This window comes from Octopus bimaculoides, chromosome 10 (assembly GCF_046866305.1).
Source record: "Octopus bimaculoides isolate indiv1 chromosome 10, ASM4686630v1, whole genome shotgun sequence".
NCBI lineage: Eukaryota > Metazoa > Mollusca > Cephalopoda > Octopoda > Octopodidae > Octopus > Octopus bimaculoides.
The window spans coordinates 31,629,643-31,647,439 of record NC_142937.1 but is presented as its reverse complement, the minus strand read 5'-3'; the positions used below and the strand labels follow the sequence as shown (position 1 = coordinate 31,647,439).

The 17,797-nt window shown below is 35.2% G+C and overlaps 1 protein-coding gene across 8 annotated transcripts in view; it reads right to left on the bottom strand.

The window, feature by feature from the left end:
* Window positions 1-17,797, bottom strand: part of LOC106873961 (adhesion G protein-coupled receptor G4) — a 110,759-nt gene that overhangs the window by 13,487 nt on the left and 79,475 nt on the right. For all 8 annotated transcript variants that reach the window (XM_089358506.1, XM_089358509.1, XM_089358507.1 and 5 more), the window contains 7 exons: window positions 14,319-14,464; window positions 13,003-13,234; window positions 9,500-9,671; window positions 8,237-8,395; window positions 5,518-5,646; window positions 1,215-1,364; window positions 225-346 (listed from right to left, as the gene is read on the bottom strand). In XM_089358506.1, coding sequence (XP_089214632.1) covers window positions 225-346; window positions 1,215-1,364; window positions 5,518-5,646; window positions 8,237-8,395; window positions 9,500-9,671; window positions 13,003-13,234; window positions 14,319-14,464 — 1,110 coding nt within the window. The remainder of the gene's footprint in view (window positions 1-224; window positions 347-1,214; window positions 1,365-5,517; window positions 5,647-8,236; window positions 8,396-9,499; window positions 9,672-13,002; window positions 13,235-14,318; window positions 14,465-17,797) is intronic.

Genomic DNA, 17,797 nt, shown 5'->3' with positions numbered 1-17,797 from the left:
TCTCTCTCTCACACACACACACACACACACACACACAAGCAGCCCAGTCATTTCTCAGCAGAGGGGCAACACTCATGAATTCTCTCCTTCCCCCATGTTTTTCTTGTATACATTAACCTTCATCAACCACATCTTACCAATCTGAGAGGGGCCTGAGAAATCATGGACAATGCTTCTCATTACTTGAATAATTTATGAAAGAAAATAGTAACTGAAGAACTTACTTGAAACAAACATGGACTATAACTGTTAGGACGAGGAAAACAAATGAAATTCCACAGCCAATGTTTGATATAACAGATAAATGTTTAACACTTTTTACAGTTTCTTCATTCTGGTAAACATCCTGCAACATAAACAAACAATATGGCTCTTTTCTTTTCTTATATATTAGTAAATTACGAATGTTATAATATTGGCACAGAAGGTGTAGACTATTGCATCTTGCATTGCAAACATTATATTTGCTTACATTATGCTAAGTATTAATAAATTCTTATATAAAATTCAACAGTCTTCCTATTACTGGAGTATATGTGTTGTAGATGCAGAATTATACCACTAGTCTATAGGTGTTGAGTTCAAATTAACTGAAAGTATTTCTTATCTAGAAAAAGTAGTTATTTTTTATTCACTTGACACCAGGACACTGATGGTATTCCTTGCACCATCAGACCTTGGTGCTTAGAGGTACATTTTATTATTGTAGATAACAGGAATGTTGTGTAATGGACAAATATTTAGTTCATGCGCATTACTGACATGAAAGTTTTGAATGGAGAAATCCCATGCTTGAGAGATGTTAAAATACAAAGAGACCAGATGTTTAACATCTGAGCAGTAACTATCCTTGGTGTGCAGTAGAGATTTATTATATCTTAAATATGTCTTGACCAGGTTGACTTCTATTCACATGCTCTCAACACAATAGAAGATTTTGAAACCTGGAGAGATGACTTTGTAGATCTCTCTCTGGTTTTAATGTTGGAGAAGTTCTCATGCATTGCATTGAGGATAGTAACATGACATATCTAATGAGTATCACTCATCACTTATGCTGATAAATGACTAATTGCAACAAGGGCAACAGTGATTCTTTAGAATACATGAACCCAATATATTTATTAAGATACCAATATAGAATTGTGTAGGTGTGGTGATAGGCATAGCTGCAAAATTACAAGTAATTTACAATTTGTCATATTGTTACCAACCATTAGTAGTGCGAAACTTGTAAGATGGTTACAAGAGCAAAGTACTTTCTCTCCTGGTATATAGCCAGAAGTATCACAGCCTTTTGTTGACCAATGAGGAGTCTGTCCAGGTGTCTCATCCCAGAAAGCACACTGTAAGTTGGTGGCATTCTGAAAAACATAATAAATGTGCACTATTTAATCAAATTACTTTATAATTACATTATAAGTAACTATGTGTTTTGCTAAAAAGACCACAGAATATCAGAACAGACATCAGACACAGCTAAACTGATTATTCCTTCTAGTTTATAAATCTTTGAATATCCTTTTTATTTATTCCATATAGCCTTAAAAATGAACGAAGATGAAATGGTTTATTTCCTGGACTCTTAACCAGGAATCAAAACTTTAGCCTAGATTTTTTCTGTAAAGTTTTTCCATTGTTCTTGGCACTTGTACTTGGAAATTGATGATAGTTAGCTATCATACTTTGTTCAACTTAGACAAGCCCTACTCTTTAACAGAACATCTTAGGTTAGATTCAGTTCAATAAAGATAAATGCATTCATCTTCTTTTGTTCTCCTGACCTGCTTCCAGCTTTCAAACATGTATAAGAACAGAATCCAAATGGAGTTCTTTCTCTCTTTATCATTCGATACCTTTGCTAAAGGACTCTCTCTCTCTCTCTCTCTCTCTCTCTCTCTCTCTCTCTCTCTCTCTCTCTCTCTCTCTCTCTCTCTCTTTCACATGACTGACAAAGTTAACATGTCTATATCTCTCTCTCACCTTGCACCTTGCCAGAAGAAAACGCCTCTCTATTTTGTCTGTCTCTTTCTAACACTTACATCTGAGACAAACGTTACCAAAAGTATGCCATTACTAACATCCTCTTACTACTGTAAAACGCTGACTGCTACAGCCTCTGTGTACTGTTTCTAATGATGAATTGTGACAGAGAAATAAAATTTGTAAGAAATAACTTTGTTCCTTCTGTAAACTAATTTGATGCATTTCACACTGTCTCATGAAGTTTTAACTAGTCTGATATCAAAACTAATTATCACTGCATCCTTTACAACTATCAGTAACATATACTTGTTACAAAGACATTAGATCATGTAGTTTTAGAGACAGTAAATGAAAATAAAATTATGCTGATGTCCACAACTGGAGGCTGTGTCTTCATATGTCAACTTGATCAGGGATATCCCAGAGATAAGAACAGCAACTAGCACAACAATCGCCATACTAAACTCCGAAGTAATTCACACTCAAAACATGCTGCCACCAGCATATTTTGGTGTACCAGATTCCTGGTATGCACCTGTATAGGCAATATACTGCATATGTAAACTACAAACTGGAAATACTAAAATGAACAACCAAGCATTTATCTTATTGGAATTAAAAAGTAAAATTTCCATCACCACATAATATAATTAGAATTAAATTTCAACACAGAACAGGGAAAGCCATGATGAGTAATGCAGGTACTGAAGATAATAAATGGAGAATTAAACAAAAGGTGTACATAATTGTACCTACTTCACTAATTGTCCCAGTTGGCTACACACCACAACTATATCTTAACACACTCTGAAATAGTTGGAGTAAGAAATCTTTTGATGATTACAACACTTGCTAGTGCACCACAAATTCCTGGTATACAGCTAATATAAATTACACAAGAAGAGAAACATAGCTATCATAACTAAACTGCTTCTATAACCACATTAGGCACAACCACTCAATTCACTAATGCCACTACAATGACTCAATTGTAACTACTCCAAAACCTAACAAAAAAACGATTGTAGCTGTATCATATAGATATACCATCCTCATAAATACACCTATAAAATCACGAGATTTAAACATCCGAGATATCACAAACTTGTACATTCTCCTCATTTAAATAACAACAGATTCAGATCAACAAACATGACTTCCACACAATTCAGAAAACTCACTTGAAGGAAACGTGGCAGGTTAAACAAAATCAAAAAAATATATAAATACATCATTCTAACTACCATCAATAACCACCATGAATAGGAAAAGGAAATTTCTTGAAACCATTCCAGCTGATGCACATAGAAACAAAATGCTAATTTGAAATATGGATTTGGAAAAAAAATCACAATATACACTCTGGTCACTTAATTTGCACAGTGTCCAATAACTTAATGAAAAAAGTATTGAAAGAGTCCATTCTTTCACCCAGTCTGTTCAGACTAAATCCAAACAATCTTCTCATACCCCTACAAATCTAACTCCTATCAAATAAACTAAGTGCAGTATTTATCTATTTCAATACCTAACTTAGAAATGACAAAAAACATCAAATATTGTCATCAATCAAATCCAATTATATATTTTTTTTTAAATCAAAATTATAATATTCACAATTCATAAGGAAAACTAAAAGCATGTACAGGTTGACATTTAGTGAACACCAATAAATAACAACATTAGTATACACTCGTTTACATGAGAACACTGCTGAAATCCTATCCTAGAAGCCCACTTCTTCCCATTCACTTAAAACAAAAATACATACACATAAAATGACAGCATTAATATTGTAGTGAAACTAACACCTTGATCGCCATTAGATACAAAACTGCTATCGCCATTCTTCTCATTTAAATATAAATAAACGCGAGCGTAGCGGAGAACATCAACCTTGTCATCACGTGACTGATCATTATTCGAATCGGCAACTTCTTCGAACCGTTCCCGCCAGAACGCAAACTGACCAATCACGGCTCTTAATAAGGTCACGTGATAGTGTTTTTCTACTCCTGTCTGGGAGCCCCCTTAACGCCTTAAATAGATCAACTCATACCCAGCAAATTTGTCTCGGTTCAGTTTCTCTTTGAGATCTGTTCCGTGTACCACACGACAGCAGCAGCAACAATCAGCCAGCAACCACTTCAACAGTTTCGTCCAGCCAACGATGACCACCGCCGTCGCCACATCAGCAACATGAGTCTACGACTACTAACCAGCATCAATCTCCACCAGCGTCTACATGACTTTCTATGTACACCAAACTAAACCACCACGGCACATCTCTCTCTTCGATTCTGTTAGGTGACTTAGCTTCACCACGATAATAAACAGACAAGAGATTTCAGCCTGCGATAAACGTCTGTCCTCAAGGCCCTGGCATCGAAGCCAAAACACAACTAGTGATAAGCTCTGCCAAACGACGAACATCTGTATAACAAGAATCACGGCCAGGCATGGATGCCACGACATCACAACTAGTGATCAGCTCTGCCACACACAGCCTCAACTCACTTCTTTCACATACAGACTCATACTATTGTGTACTAAAGAACTGGTATAATTGCTCACGTGATATTGACTCTCTTTCCATCTGCTGTAATAACTCACATACACATACATGTATCACTTCACATACATACTTTTCTTTGTACGACGGCCTGTCTTTGATTATGTTCTTATATGTCGCATTCACACTCTCACACAGACATACATCTTTAACGCCATAATAAATATCTCTGTTGTTCATCTTATACGGTTGTGGTCTTTCATAATGGTCATCTATGTTATCGTAGTATAACATATCATGTATATCATCTTTGATATATAATATTTTTGTGTTCGACCGTGTGACACGTTTAAATAAAAGGAGTCCTCTGTTTTTTCCATTCGTCACCATTTCTCCTGAGTCCTCTGTTTTTCCATTCGTCACCATTTCTCCTTTTATGAGTCGCACGGTCGTCCTTACAATATCATCAACACCAGTCACTGTGTTGGGTTGCATTAGAAGTGTAGAGAAACGGCTTTGTTGCACTTTAACTGAATTTACAAGGCCTGTATCTGTTGTGGGGTCTCCTTACAAGACTTACAAACATTTGAGAGAGAGACTGGGCAGTGGAGAAAATTCTATGTAACCAAACTGCTGCAAGGTACCTGATTTCATATGGGAGTACACAGTGTACACCTACCTAATAGGTAATAGTAAGTGTTTCTGGAAAAAGTAAAGTTTTAGATAGTACCTTGCTGATTGACATTCTGCCTATGTACCATGGACTGTTTGATCAAAGCTGATCTTCACAACAAAACAACAGCAGCAACAATAACAACAGAAAAAAACAGCAGTACCACACTGCTGTCACCACCACCACTGCTGCTCTTGCTGCTGCTGTCACTACTACTACTACTACTACTACTACTACTACTACTACTACTACTACTACTACTACTACTACTACTACTACTACCGTGGTCTGGGTTCCTTTCAGAAGGAAACAATTTTAAATAAATAAATGAATGAAAAGATATTACCTTGTCTAATAAACTGAAGGATATGGTAACTGGGTCAACAAGGTTGGTCATTTGAATATTAGGAATATTTGCAGCAATAATATAACTGTTAATTTTACTATTTGTTTTGCTGTCAAATTTTTCTATTACCTGCAAAGAAAAATTAATTTGGTAAAATGATAAAAAAAAAATTAATAACTTAACCAAAGGAACAGTTTTTCTCATAGTAGTAATTTGTTCCCCTATTTTCAATCCTCACAGACCTTTGGAATGGACAAATTGAAATGTTTAATGTTGGATGGTTTTAAACTTTTTAAATTTATTTAACACCATGGGGAACAGAGAAGGATTATATGAACACACTCTATTCTGTCTTCTCATTAATAAAATGGAGGGCAGGATAAAAAATTTTGGTAAATGGTTTGGAGTGGAGCTAATATTTATCAGTCTGGGAACCAATAAAATGGAAGACATCACACATGTTCATCAGTCAAAGAGACAAGGACAATCTAGTCTTCCTTAGGGATAATTGATGACTCGTGTGGTGATTTGGTTTGAAGTAAAGAAGAATTGTACCATCAGCCTCACTCCCTTGTCCATGACCATCTTCAGTTCAGGAGCAAGACCAGGTAAAAATGATTGAAAATGGAAACAGATGCAGTAGATGACCAACATATCTTACTTGTTTCATCTTACCCTCTGCACTCCATAGTAGGTTATTGCAGTTGCCTTCCCCTTCACTGAGCCATAGAGGTCTCTTTCACAGAGCCTGTCAGATCCAGTTTTCATATGCATAGGTAGGCAAACACTAATATGCTAATTAACTCAATGCTTGGACCCTGACAGGTGTTGGTACTCCAGGTCAGAGTAGAGCTGGGAAAAAAAGTGGTTAAAAGGTGGTCCTACATGTAAAAGAAAGAGAGAGAGAGAGAGAGAGAGAGAGAGAGAGAGAGAGAGGTAGATTTGGCAATCTGAAAGTTGAGTTATTATATTTTTTGGTTACTATTTTCCGAGAACCTTCTCCATGGGATGCTGATTTTGAAAATCAAATCCACTCTTCTTGAGGATGCACCGTTTCAGAGCTTTTCAGTGATATACACACATATATATAGAAAAGGCATAGGTAGAAACTCAATAAGAAGCACCTGATGTAAGATTTGGACATATAAAAGATGCAGCAATATCAGAGGAAGGTTAACAGGGAAACTAGCTTTTGTATGTAAGAGATGCACAGGTATCATATATACTGAAAATGTGCAGAAAATAGACTCCATCAACTGTTAGGAGGGCAAGTTGGAGGTAGTAGATAGCTTTTGTTATCTAAGTGTGCAAGTTAGTAGTGGAGGTGGATGCTCCTAGAGTGTAGCTGTGAGCAAAGTTCAGAGAGCTCCTACCTCTGCTGGCAACAAAGGATCTCTCTCCCAGAGTGAAAGGTAGATTGTATAATGCCTGTGTGTGAACAGTTATGCTACATGGCAGTGAAACATGGGCTGTGACAACGTAGACTTGAAAGAAATGAAGCCAGGATGCTTTGCTGGATGTGCAATATCAGTGTGCATGTTCGGCAGAGTGTAAGCATCTTGAGAGAAAAGTTAGGCATAAGAGGTATCAGATGTGGTGTGCAAGAGAGACGACTGCACTGGTATGGTCACTTGATGTGTATGGACGAGAACAACTGTGTAAAGAAGTGATGATCTCTAACTGTGGAGGGAACCTGTGGTAGAGGTAGACCCAGGAAGACATGGGATGAAGTGGTGAAGCATGATCTTCGAAATTTGAGCCTCACAGAGGCAATGTGGTATGTAAAAGCACCCATTACACTCTTGGAGTGGTTGGCATTAGGAAGGGCATCCAGCCATAGAAAACCATGCCAAATCACACTGGAGTCTGGTGCAGCTTACCAGCCCCAGTCAAACCATCCAACCCATGCCAGCATGGACAACAGATGTTAAATGATGATGATGATGATAATACATATATGCATGTATATGTAAATGTATATATATATATATATATATATATATATATATATATATATATATATATATATATATATATATATATATATGTATGTACGTATGTATGTATGTATGTAGTATGTATGTATGTATGATATATGTATGTATGTATATTTATGTATGTGCATATATAAATACATACACATACATACATCTAGTAACACTTATATCAAAACTATGGATGACATCAGGTGGCCTAAACAGTGAAAGTGCTTTAATTGTCATACTACTAACTATATATCCAAGGTCCAAATAATTATATATATATATAGTCAGTTAATAAAAAAACATATATCAGAAAGAAGCACAATCTAAAAAATAGTGCAGTAATTATTACAACAAAATTCTCTATAGAGTTACCCAAGGTTTTGCACCCACAAAGCCAAAGCCTTGTGGACAGCTTGTCAGACTCTCTCTCTCTCTATATATATATATATATATATATATATATATATATATATATATATATATATATATATATATATATATATATATATATATATGTATATACATACATACGTACAGATATATATATATGCATGTATACATGCACCTATGTACTTAGTAAGAGTGAAGATGAGCAAAAGAATACATGATACATATACACAATAGATGCTGATTAGTTAGTATTATTTCTTCAGTTGTAAGAAAACAAGCAATGAGACCATGAAGGCTTTAGTCAGATAGTTGGATACAAGAAAATTACTCTTATAGTTACATACCCTAAATAGCTTGTCATTGTGCATGGAGTAAAAGAGAACCTTTGAAATGTTTGACAGGTTTTCCATTCTCACATGTTTGAACAAACTCTTTGGTAATGAAATAAAGTCCATCATGGTTATATTTTCTTTTTGGGAATCTGGATATGAAGAGTTGTATACCTGGCAAAGAAAAGAATGGAAAATTGAAATTATAATATATACTACTACTACTACTACTACTACTACTACTACTACTACTACTACTACTACTACTACTACTACTACTACTACAGCTGCTGCTATTGTTGTTGCACATACAGCTACTACTTAAACATTACTAAAAACATAATGCCTACTATCATTCCAGTACTACTATCCATGCTAATTAACTGTACCAGTTCTTATACTGTTTAGTAATCGTTTGGGTCTCCAGTCTCTACCTGTTAAATTAGTTTTTGGTTTCTGTCTTGATCTCTTTTTCCCTCTCAGTTTGACTGTGACAGAAATGAAGCTTCATTTTTAACAAAACTGGGTTTATCTCAATCTTTTAAATCAGTTAAATCACTTGCTAAATTTCCATATCTTGTAGCACATATCTATGCAGCCAGATACACATGAACATTGTTACACATAGACTCAAACATCTTGCTTGCTATATCAGTTAAAAACAATATCAGATATACCATATTGGTAACATTATTTCTCTCACTATGATTTGACTTATTCCTTATATTTCCAACTTCATTGAGAAATTTTGATTTCTTGGATTTCATTTCCTGTGATGACACTTGGTACACTGCCTCATGAAAGTCACTGCTAGCTCTCACTGCACACGCAATCATGTGCTGCCATCTTTTGGCATACTACAGAACTAGTCTGGGAACCTTTTGATCCCACCTTGTATAAATACTTGCACTATCATGCTATTGTGGAGATGCCTGCTTATCTATCTAGGTATATACACACATACACACACATATATGTATATTTTGATATATGTATATATATATATCAATATATGTACACATAGACACACATACACATGCATATATGTATATTTATGATAATCTTAGACATACACACACACACACACACACAGGTACCTCTATTGCTAATCTACTTTATGTGTTGTATGCATATTATATTTCACATCTTTTTATATTGTACACTGTATCAAGCAGTGTACAGCTTTATATGGAAATAATACTTCATTTTTACTGTTTTGTATCAGTTACAGTTTAGAAACTATGGTTAAAAGCAGAGTAATCATGAGAAAGTATTTACCATATTCCTTGCCTCTTTCCCATTAGCATCTGGTAAAATACCATAGAAACTACCATTGAAATTAGTATTTTCCATTTCGGTAACACCAATGCCAAAGTTTGGATATGAAACACTGAGTTGCTCTTCTTTCAGTTGAATGTTTTCTGAGATTGTTTCTACAATATCCAGTATTCTATGAGAAAATCAAGAAAAATATATTCAATCAGTGACAATGAATTCCTTCATTCAAATTACTTTAAAAGTTTTCTTTAAAGATTTTGTCCCAAACAAGGCTTGAGGCTACTGTAGTGTAAGGGACTACAAAGAAGGAAAAAAAGTGACCAATGTATTCAAAAGATGTTGATCAAAAGAGATCTTAAAGGACTGAATATTAAAGACCAGAAGAAAACAAGATTATGGCACTGAGCTCCAGACAATAGTAGTTTAAGAAAAGAAGTTATTGGAATAAAAGGATTTATGATTAACAAAGCTCAACAGAAAAATGATGCACTTAGGAAGGAAAGTGGCTGACATGTTTAAATTCTTAATTTATCACCGAGATATGCATATGGGCATGTCAATACACAGGACTGTACTAAACGATCAAACAATAGTATACTACCTCTAACAATACCTTAAGTCAAAGATGGAGATATTTAAATCACAAACATGGTGTTTGTATCAGCCGTAATTATTTGCAGCTAGTTATTTGTTAACTAATATCAGTCACTTCATATTTCATTTTATCTATTGAGGATACTAGAAGTTGTTCTCCAGTAGAAGTTTGCCACCAAGTTGCTTAGGGCTCTGCACAAGTCAGGACACTACTGTATTATTTCAGCTGTTATTTATTTTCACCTCTTGCTGCTGCTGCTGTGCTACTGCTACTACTATAAACATAGTCAATGTTAACTGAATATGTTTCTCTTGTGGGAGTACATCAAGAAGATACCTAAGACTCATTAGTGTAGGGGTTGGGGAGAGGAGTTTCTGGGAAATGGAGTTTCAGATCAGACGGCCCACATAAGTTTGAATTTTTCCATTTTGACGGGGATTTTTTCCAGTGTTTTTCACCAAAGTCTTCATGTATGTGTGTGTGTGTGTGTGTATGGGAGGCATCTTTTCAAGGAAAACAAAAAAGAAAAAGATTTTGAAAATTTTTTTCACTCCTGCCACCCTAGTTCGATTCGATTTTGACCATTTTTTTTTTCACTACATACTTAAACCTGTGAGCAGGGGTTGTAAATAATTAATTGGAACCTTTCCAATCAATTATTTTCCAAGCAATGAATTAAGCTTAATTAGGATACAAGTCAATCAATTATTGCAATTAATTGTCAATTATTTTGCCGAACGTAAAAACACCATATATTTTGGAGTGTTAGCTTCGCTTTAGTTAAGAGCCAAAATCATAGGAAAATAAAAGGCACGTCTTATAGTTTCAAAAAATTTTACTATCAGAAAACATTCAAAGTTCAATTTTATTGATTTAGAATAGGGAACAAACAACATGCATACTCTACATTGTACTGTAGTTGAAAAATAAATGAATTGAAGGTCTTTAATTGAAAGAGTTTCTCAAATAAGTAGCACAATTAAAATGTTCTAATATAGCAAAAGACCATGAACGATTGCAGATTTCTGAGACTAATTCTTCATCGCAGAAAGAGCGATTGACTTTTAGAAATAATTGCATTTCTAAATTCAATGGTGTTAAGTATTGCCAAAACCCATTGAAAGCGTAACCTGCTGAGCTGAAGAAACGTTCCAAGATGTTGGACGTTGGTAACAAAAATCTATGGTTCAAATATTGCTGAAGTGAAATTTTATCTATTTTGTGCTTTTTCAAAAAAATTGAGGCAAAACCATCGTCTTCTAGAGGGAAATCAGACTGTTGTGACATGTTTGTCACCACTCTCAGCTGATGTAGAGCAGCCACTTCCTCTGCAGTTAGCTGTTTCTGCATGTAAAATTTTCACAACTCCACTTTCAAAATTTGGGCTGTGCACAATGGCTGCCGATGGAAACAAATATTTTTAAACTCATCATATGGATACAATGCAAGAATTTCGTCAAAAAGAATTCGAGCACCTCCCAAATCTATTTCTGTTCTTTGCAAGGTGACTGCTACTGGGTGTAACTTTACTAAATTGTCTTTTAGAGTCTGCAGATCATTATGATCACATGGAGTCAACAAATAATCAATCAGCTTTGGATAACCTTTAAGGTGGCGAGCTGGCAGAAACGTTAGCATGCCAGGTGAAATGCTTTTGTCTGTCTTTACACTCTGAGTTCAAATTCCACCACAGTCAACTTTGCCTTTCATCCTTTCGGGGTCGATAAATTAAGTATCACTTGCATACTGGGGTTGATCTAATCGACTGACCTCACTCTCCACAAAATTTCGGTCCTTGAGCCTAGAGTAGAAATGGATTATCTTGCAAAGAGTCTAAAAACGGCTTGAGTTTTATGTCCCTCTCAATCATGTCATAAGTGCTGAACCATTGGGTTTTGTTTGTAGAGGTTGCAAAGACGTTTTTTCCTGAAGTTTACCCACAGCTTTTAATGATTTTAGCTTGTCCATCAACATATTTCATGAAGCTGAATTTCCTGCTTGTCAAGATAAGCAGAAACAGCTATATTGAATTTATGAGAGGCACAGCCAATCAATGTTATTCTACACAAATTTGCTATAGATTTATTCACTTCAGTATTATCTAAATTTTTTGTTATAGGCACTTAACACATTCTCTATAAATTCGACATAAGCAGAAGCAGTGAATGATGTTTCACTTAACATTGGTGAAAATGCCAGCAAAACAGTGTAATAGTCCTTATGATAACTGCACAAATAAGATGCAAGAAATGTGTCAAAACCTTAGTCCAACCATCGATTACCAACGAAAAGTTACTTGGAAGTTCATCATATATTTTCTTATCTACTTCTTGATTAAGTTTCTCCATGTATTTCTTTAAGGTCACATTTGACATACTTCCCAAGTTTGTGTACTTACAAGTCAGTAGGTCTTCAGTAAAGGAAAATAGTTTTAAACCAACACATACTCAATACAACCATAAACATTTAAGGTAGAGTGATTAAATACAGTTCTGCACATTCAGTTGCATTCATAATGAAAAATCTCATATATCATTGATTCATCTGTAAAATCTATTTCATTATTAATTGGAAAGATTGGTATTACAACAAATGATGATGATGATGATAATGATGATGGTGGAAAGAAAGACTATAGTGTGAAGTGGGATCAATCATCTCTCAGTTAAAATACTGTTGATGTAAAATATATTTGTATAATTTAAAACTGAATGCAGACAGCAATAATACAAAATAAAAAAGTGATCTGTAAAAAAATAGAAAAATTAAATGGTGATGTTTTAATAGGATTTTTTCAGTGTGAAAATAATATACTGCCATTTAAATATGTATCAAATATTAAAAACTGTATGTTTATTATAAGTAAGATAACTTTACAGAGTTACAGGAAATATGATTTAATTTTTACCTTTTAACATTTCCGTTAGATTGTTCTGCCTCAACCAAAATCTTCTCTGGTGTGTCTATCATATTGCTGATACTAGGAAGTATATAGTTTGTTGTTGTATTGGTAGATACATTCGATACCTGTGATGCTATATTCTCATAAATGCTTGCAGCCAAGTTAATGTCTTTTACTTTGAAATACAGTGACTTTTGAGTAATATTCAAAAGTTGTTTGGATAAATCCTCGATATTTTCTGGAATGAAATTTTAACATGAAATTCAAGATAATATACAGTCAGTTTGAGATTAAATATTAACTGAAATCACAAATATACTAAGACAACAAGTTGGAATTACCATGTTTTCAGAACTCAAGGAAAGGACCACATGCGCATGCAAGAAATAACAGTAAACTATGAATGTCATTCTTAATTTTAATTTCAATTTTATTTTATTAATAGCCCTTTTCTCTTCTCACATATTTTATATTCATTTTTGATAAGGTTTTTTAAAAAAAAAACGAAACATGTAAATCAGTTAAAACACCCAAAAAATGTTTTAAAAAAGTAGCATTTTCATTTTTATTCATCTTCAATATCTACTTACTCGTGTGGTACTTTTACAAATCTCTTCAAATATATATATATATATATATATATATATATATATATATATATATATATATATATATATATATATATAGGTGAGAAAGTTGGTATGTGAAAGCACGTGGTTGGATGTATAAAAGATAATAAGAGTGAAAAAACTACAGAAGGCTTGTGTTACATGGTTAAAGTATATATTTAAATTATGTCAGAAAAATATTAGAAAAATGTTAGAAAAATGTTATAAAATCTTTTTGGTATATAAACATTGTATTTTGAGAAATCCGGTTTCGTGTTGTCTTTTCAAATTTCTCTACTTCATATATATATAAAAGTCTTTCTCTGGTTGCCACTAAAACTTTCATGGACATGCGAAGCACATGGACGAACATCTGCTGTCTGATGGTGATATAGCATCCTGTTCATTACTCAGACAATTCCTTTCCATGAATTTTTGCTTGTTATGTAGTCACACTAAGAAAATACTAGAATGGTCCTAAGGTAACATCTATGAAAGTCATATGCAGTTCTATAGATTCTTCTGTTACTTTTTCATGTCTAGCAGTCAGATAGCCATTGGCATAGCAATAGATGTATACAGGTGGAACTTAGTATGACAGGTCTGATTAATTGGGGTTGATACTGCTTCTAATACTATACTATGCCTACAGCCACTGCTGAACCACTACTACTACTTTAAGAATGTTAGAAGCACAATTGCTTGCTTACTCACGCTTTTCAATATCATATTGTTCTATGTCCCTCAGCTTTCGAGTAATCCAGTCAGTATCATTGCATTCAGAGATGTTTGGTTCTCCCCAGAAAGAATTGCGTACTGGACAGCTTGAATGGTACGAACATTTAGTTGATGAAGAGAAGCTTCGAAAAAAAACAGAAAAATAATGTAAAATATTGGTTTCAAATTTTGATGCAAGGCTAGAAAGTTCAGGGGAGGGTGTAAGTCAATTACATTGACCCCAGTGCTCAATTTATACTTGTTTTATTGATTCTGAAAGGATGAAGGCAAAGTTGACCTCAGCAGAATGAGAACTCAGAACATAAAAACGGACAAAATGCTACCAAGCATTTTATCTGGTGTGCTAATGATCCTGCCACCTCACCACTTTAAAATAAAGTAAAATATTGTCAATCATATTTCATCAATCTTAGAAAGATTCCAGAAAAACATCGATGTAGCTGAGATTTGAACTCATACTGTAGCAAGGCATGAATAAATATTATAATGTCTAGCAGTTAATTATTTAACCCCTCTCACCCCACTCAAAACTGATGTAGAATATTTTCAAACTTAACATTAAATACTAAAAAAAATATTCCTACATTTATCATCGATATTTTTTTTTCAAGTTAGATTGAATGGTATGGATGATTAGAGCTGTAGTCAACTAGCCAAAATCGATTTATGTTCCAGCACTAGTACTGTGTTATGTTGACAGAAAGTGAATATGGCCATCTTTCAACTACACTGTCACTGCCTAGTTGAATAATAGCTGATATATGTAAAGTTGTAAAGATAGCTTCATACATTTAGCTGTAAAACACATGCAATGGAAAAGATAACCCACTTAACATAGTTGCAAAATGTGTGGCAGGAGCAAAATGTAACTTAATGCTATAGAAGTTTGTCAGAGACATTATATATTTATTGGTGTAGTGTTTTGTTAGATTTCAAGATTAAAGTAGAATCTTTCTCTGAGTAAAAGCTGTGACCAATTCTGAATAAAAAGCTTATGTAAGATGTTTTTACATAAAGAAAATATCACCACCATCATTTAACGTCTGTCTTCTATACTGGTATAGCTTTGTTAAGCTATACTCAAACAAACTAGTGGAGATGAGAATACATTTATCAAAGGACCATCATAGGGTGGACCATCGTAGGGTGACTGGAGGGTTTTTTTTTTGCGTGTCACGTCGAACGAACACAAAGTTAGCCGTGTGGAGGTCATTTGGTACAGATGATCTGGGTGTACCATGTGTCGACATGGGAACAGGGCAGAATTGGCCCATGCTGTCTCTCATTTGAGTGAGGTACCTTTTGACATCCGGGTCTGACTTTGTATTTGGAAGGAACTCTCCTTGTACTGTAAGAGGAGCACCGTGTACCATTTCCATGGGAGAAGTGTTGAGATTTTCTTTTGGGGCAGAGCAGATTCTCAGCATCACCCTTGGGAGTTGGTCAATCCAATTTAGCCTGTTAAGTTTGGTTGTCAGGGATTCCTTCAGGTGGCAGTGAAATCTCTCTATTAATCCGTTGGCCTGTGGATGGTAGGCTGTTGTGCGGTTCACTGTGATTCGGAAAAGGTCATACATCATTTCACAGCTTTGAGGTGAATTGTGGACCCCGATAGAATGAGATGCTATCTGGGACACCGAAACGGGTGACCCAGTTTGCGATGAAGGCTCGGCTGACTTCTTGTGTTTCCATGCTTCAGGCCAATAGGTGTAGCAGTCTATCAAGGTCAGTAGATACAAGCAACCCTGTGAAGGTGGTAGAGGGCCAACAAGCTCGATATTAACATGGCTGAATTGGGTCTGAGGTGGTTCATAGTTGCCGAGGGGTGCTTTGGTGTGTTGATTGACCTTGGCTTGTTGACAGGGGATACAGGACCTGGTCCAATCCTCGATTTGCTTGGCCATACTTTGCCAGATAAATTTGCTTGACAACAGCTGCTGTGTGGCTTTAGTACCTGGGTGGGAAAGTCCATGAATGACGTCAAAAACTTTCTTGCAGCAGGCTGATGGGACAATTGGTCATGGCTTCCTAGTGGATATGTCACACAGTTGGGTTGTGCCATTAGAGCCAAAGTGTACATCCTGCAAAGTAAGTGATGTGATGGCAGTGCAGTAGGCCCTGATCTCGTCAGCTGTCTCTTGGGTTGCAGCCATAGCTTCATAATCCAAGCCTTCCGTTATTGGTGATAGGTAAATGTGAGAGTGGGTAGGAGCACGAGAGAGTGCGTTAGCAACTGGATTGCCCTTGCCGGCTGTGTTGATGTCTGTGGTGTACTCAGAAATGGCTGATAGCTGTCATTACTGGCGTGCAGGCCAAGGCTCTGAGAGCTTGCTCATAGCAAAGGTGAGTGGTTTGTGATCAATGAATACTGTAAATATGCGGCCTTCAAGGAAATAGCAAAAGTGGCAGACACCTAGATGAACAGCCAGTAAGTCCCTGTCAAAAGCACTGTACTTCTGTTCAGGGGATCATAGTTGTCGGCTGAAAAATGCAAGTGGTCGCCACTGACTGTTGATGTGTTGTTTCAAAATTATGTATGCATGCGTCTGTGAGTGAGGGGAAAAGTTATCTATAATATAATGATTGAAGAAGTGTGGGATTGTGTCCAGTTTATTTTTTTCTCCATGTTATTAAAAAAAGTCATATTACTTTGAAGAAATTATAAACGAATATTTTAAAAATTTTAAACAATAAAGATAATTTTTGTATTAAACATTTTTGCTTCAACATTTAAGTTTCATTCTTGTCAAAATATTTTCATTGCTCTGAGACCATGACCTGTTCACTTGACAAAACTTGGTGAAGTTTTGTTAGTAAACAGGTCGCAGTTTCAAAGCAACAAAAATATTTTAACACAAATGAAACTTGGATGCTGAAGCAAAACTAATGGTTTTTGTGTGTTTTTGAAGGGCTTACAAATACTATCCATGCTACAATTGTTTTTGTTTCAGCACATGATTTCACATCAAGTCACTTGCTATGCAAGCACATTTCCATAATATAATCTTTTCTACTCTAGGCACAAGGCCAGAAATTTTGGGGGAGGAGGACAGTCAATTAGATCAACCCCAGTACACAACTGGTACTTAACTTATCGACCCCCAAAAGGATGAAAGGCAAAGTCGACTTTGGTAGAATTTGAACTCAGAACATAAAGACAGACGAAATACCGCTAAGCATTTCATCTGGCATGCTAATGTTTCTGCCAGCTCGCCGCCTTACTATCTATAATATAATGACTGAAGAAATGCGACACTGTGTCCAGTTTATTTTTCCCTTCACATTATTAAAGAAGATCATATTATTTTGAAAAAATTATAAATGAATATTAATCATGGATTATTTTACTGATTACAGGATAAACTATAACAAAGTGTTTGTTCAATTCATGTGCATATTGTCGACTTACTCTATAATACATTATTTACATTATTTACATTTGACAGATATTTGTC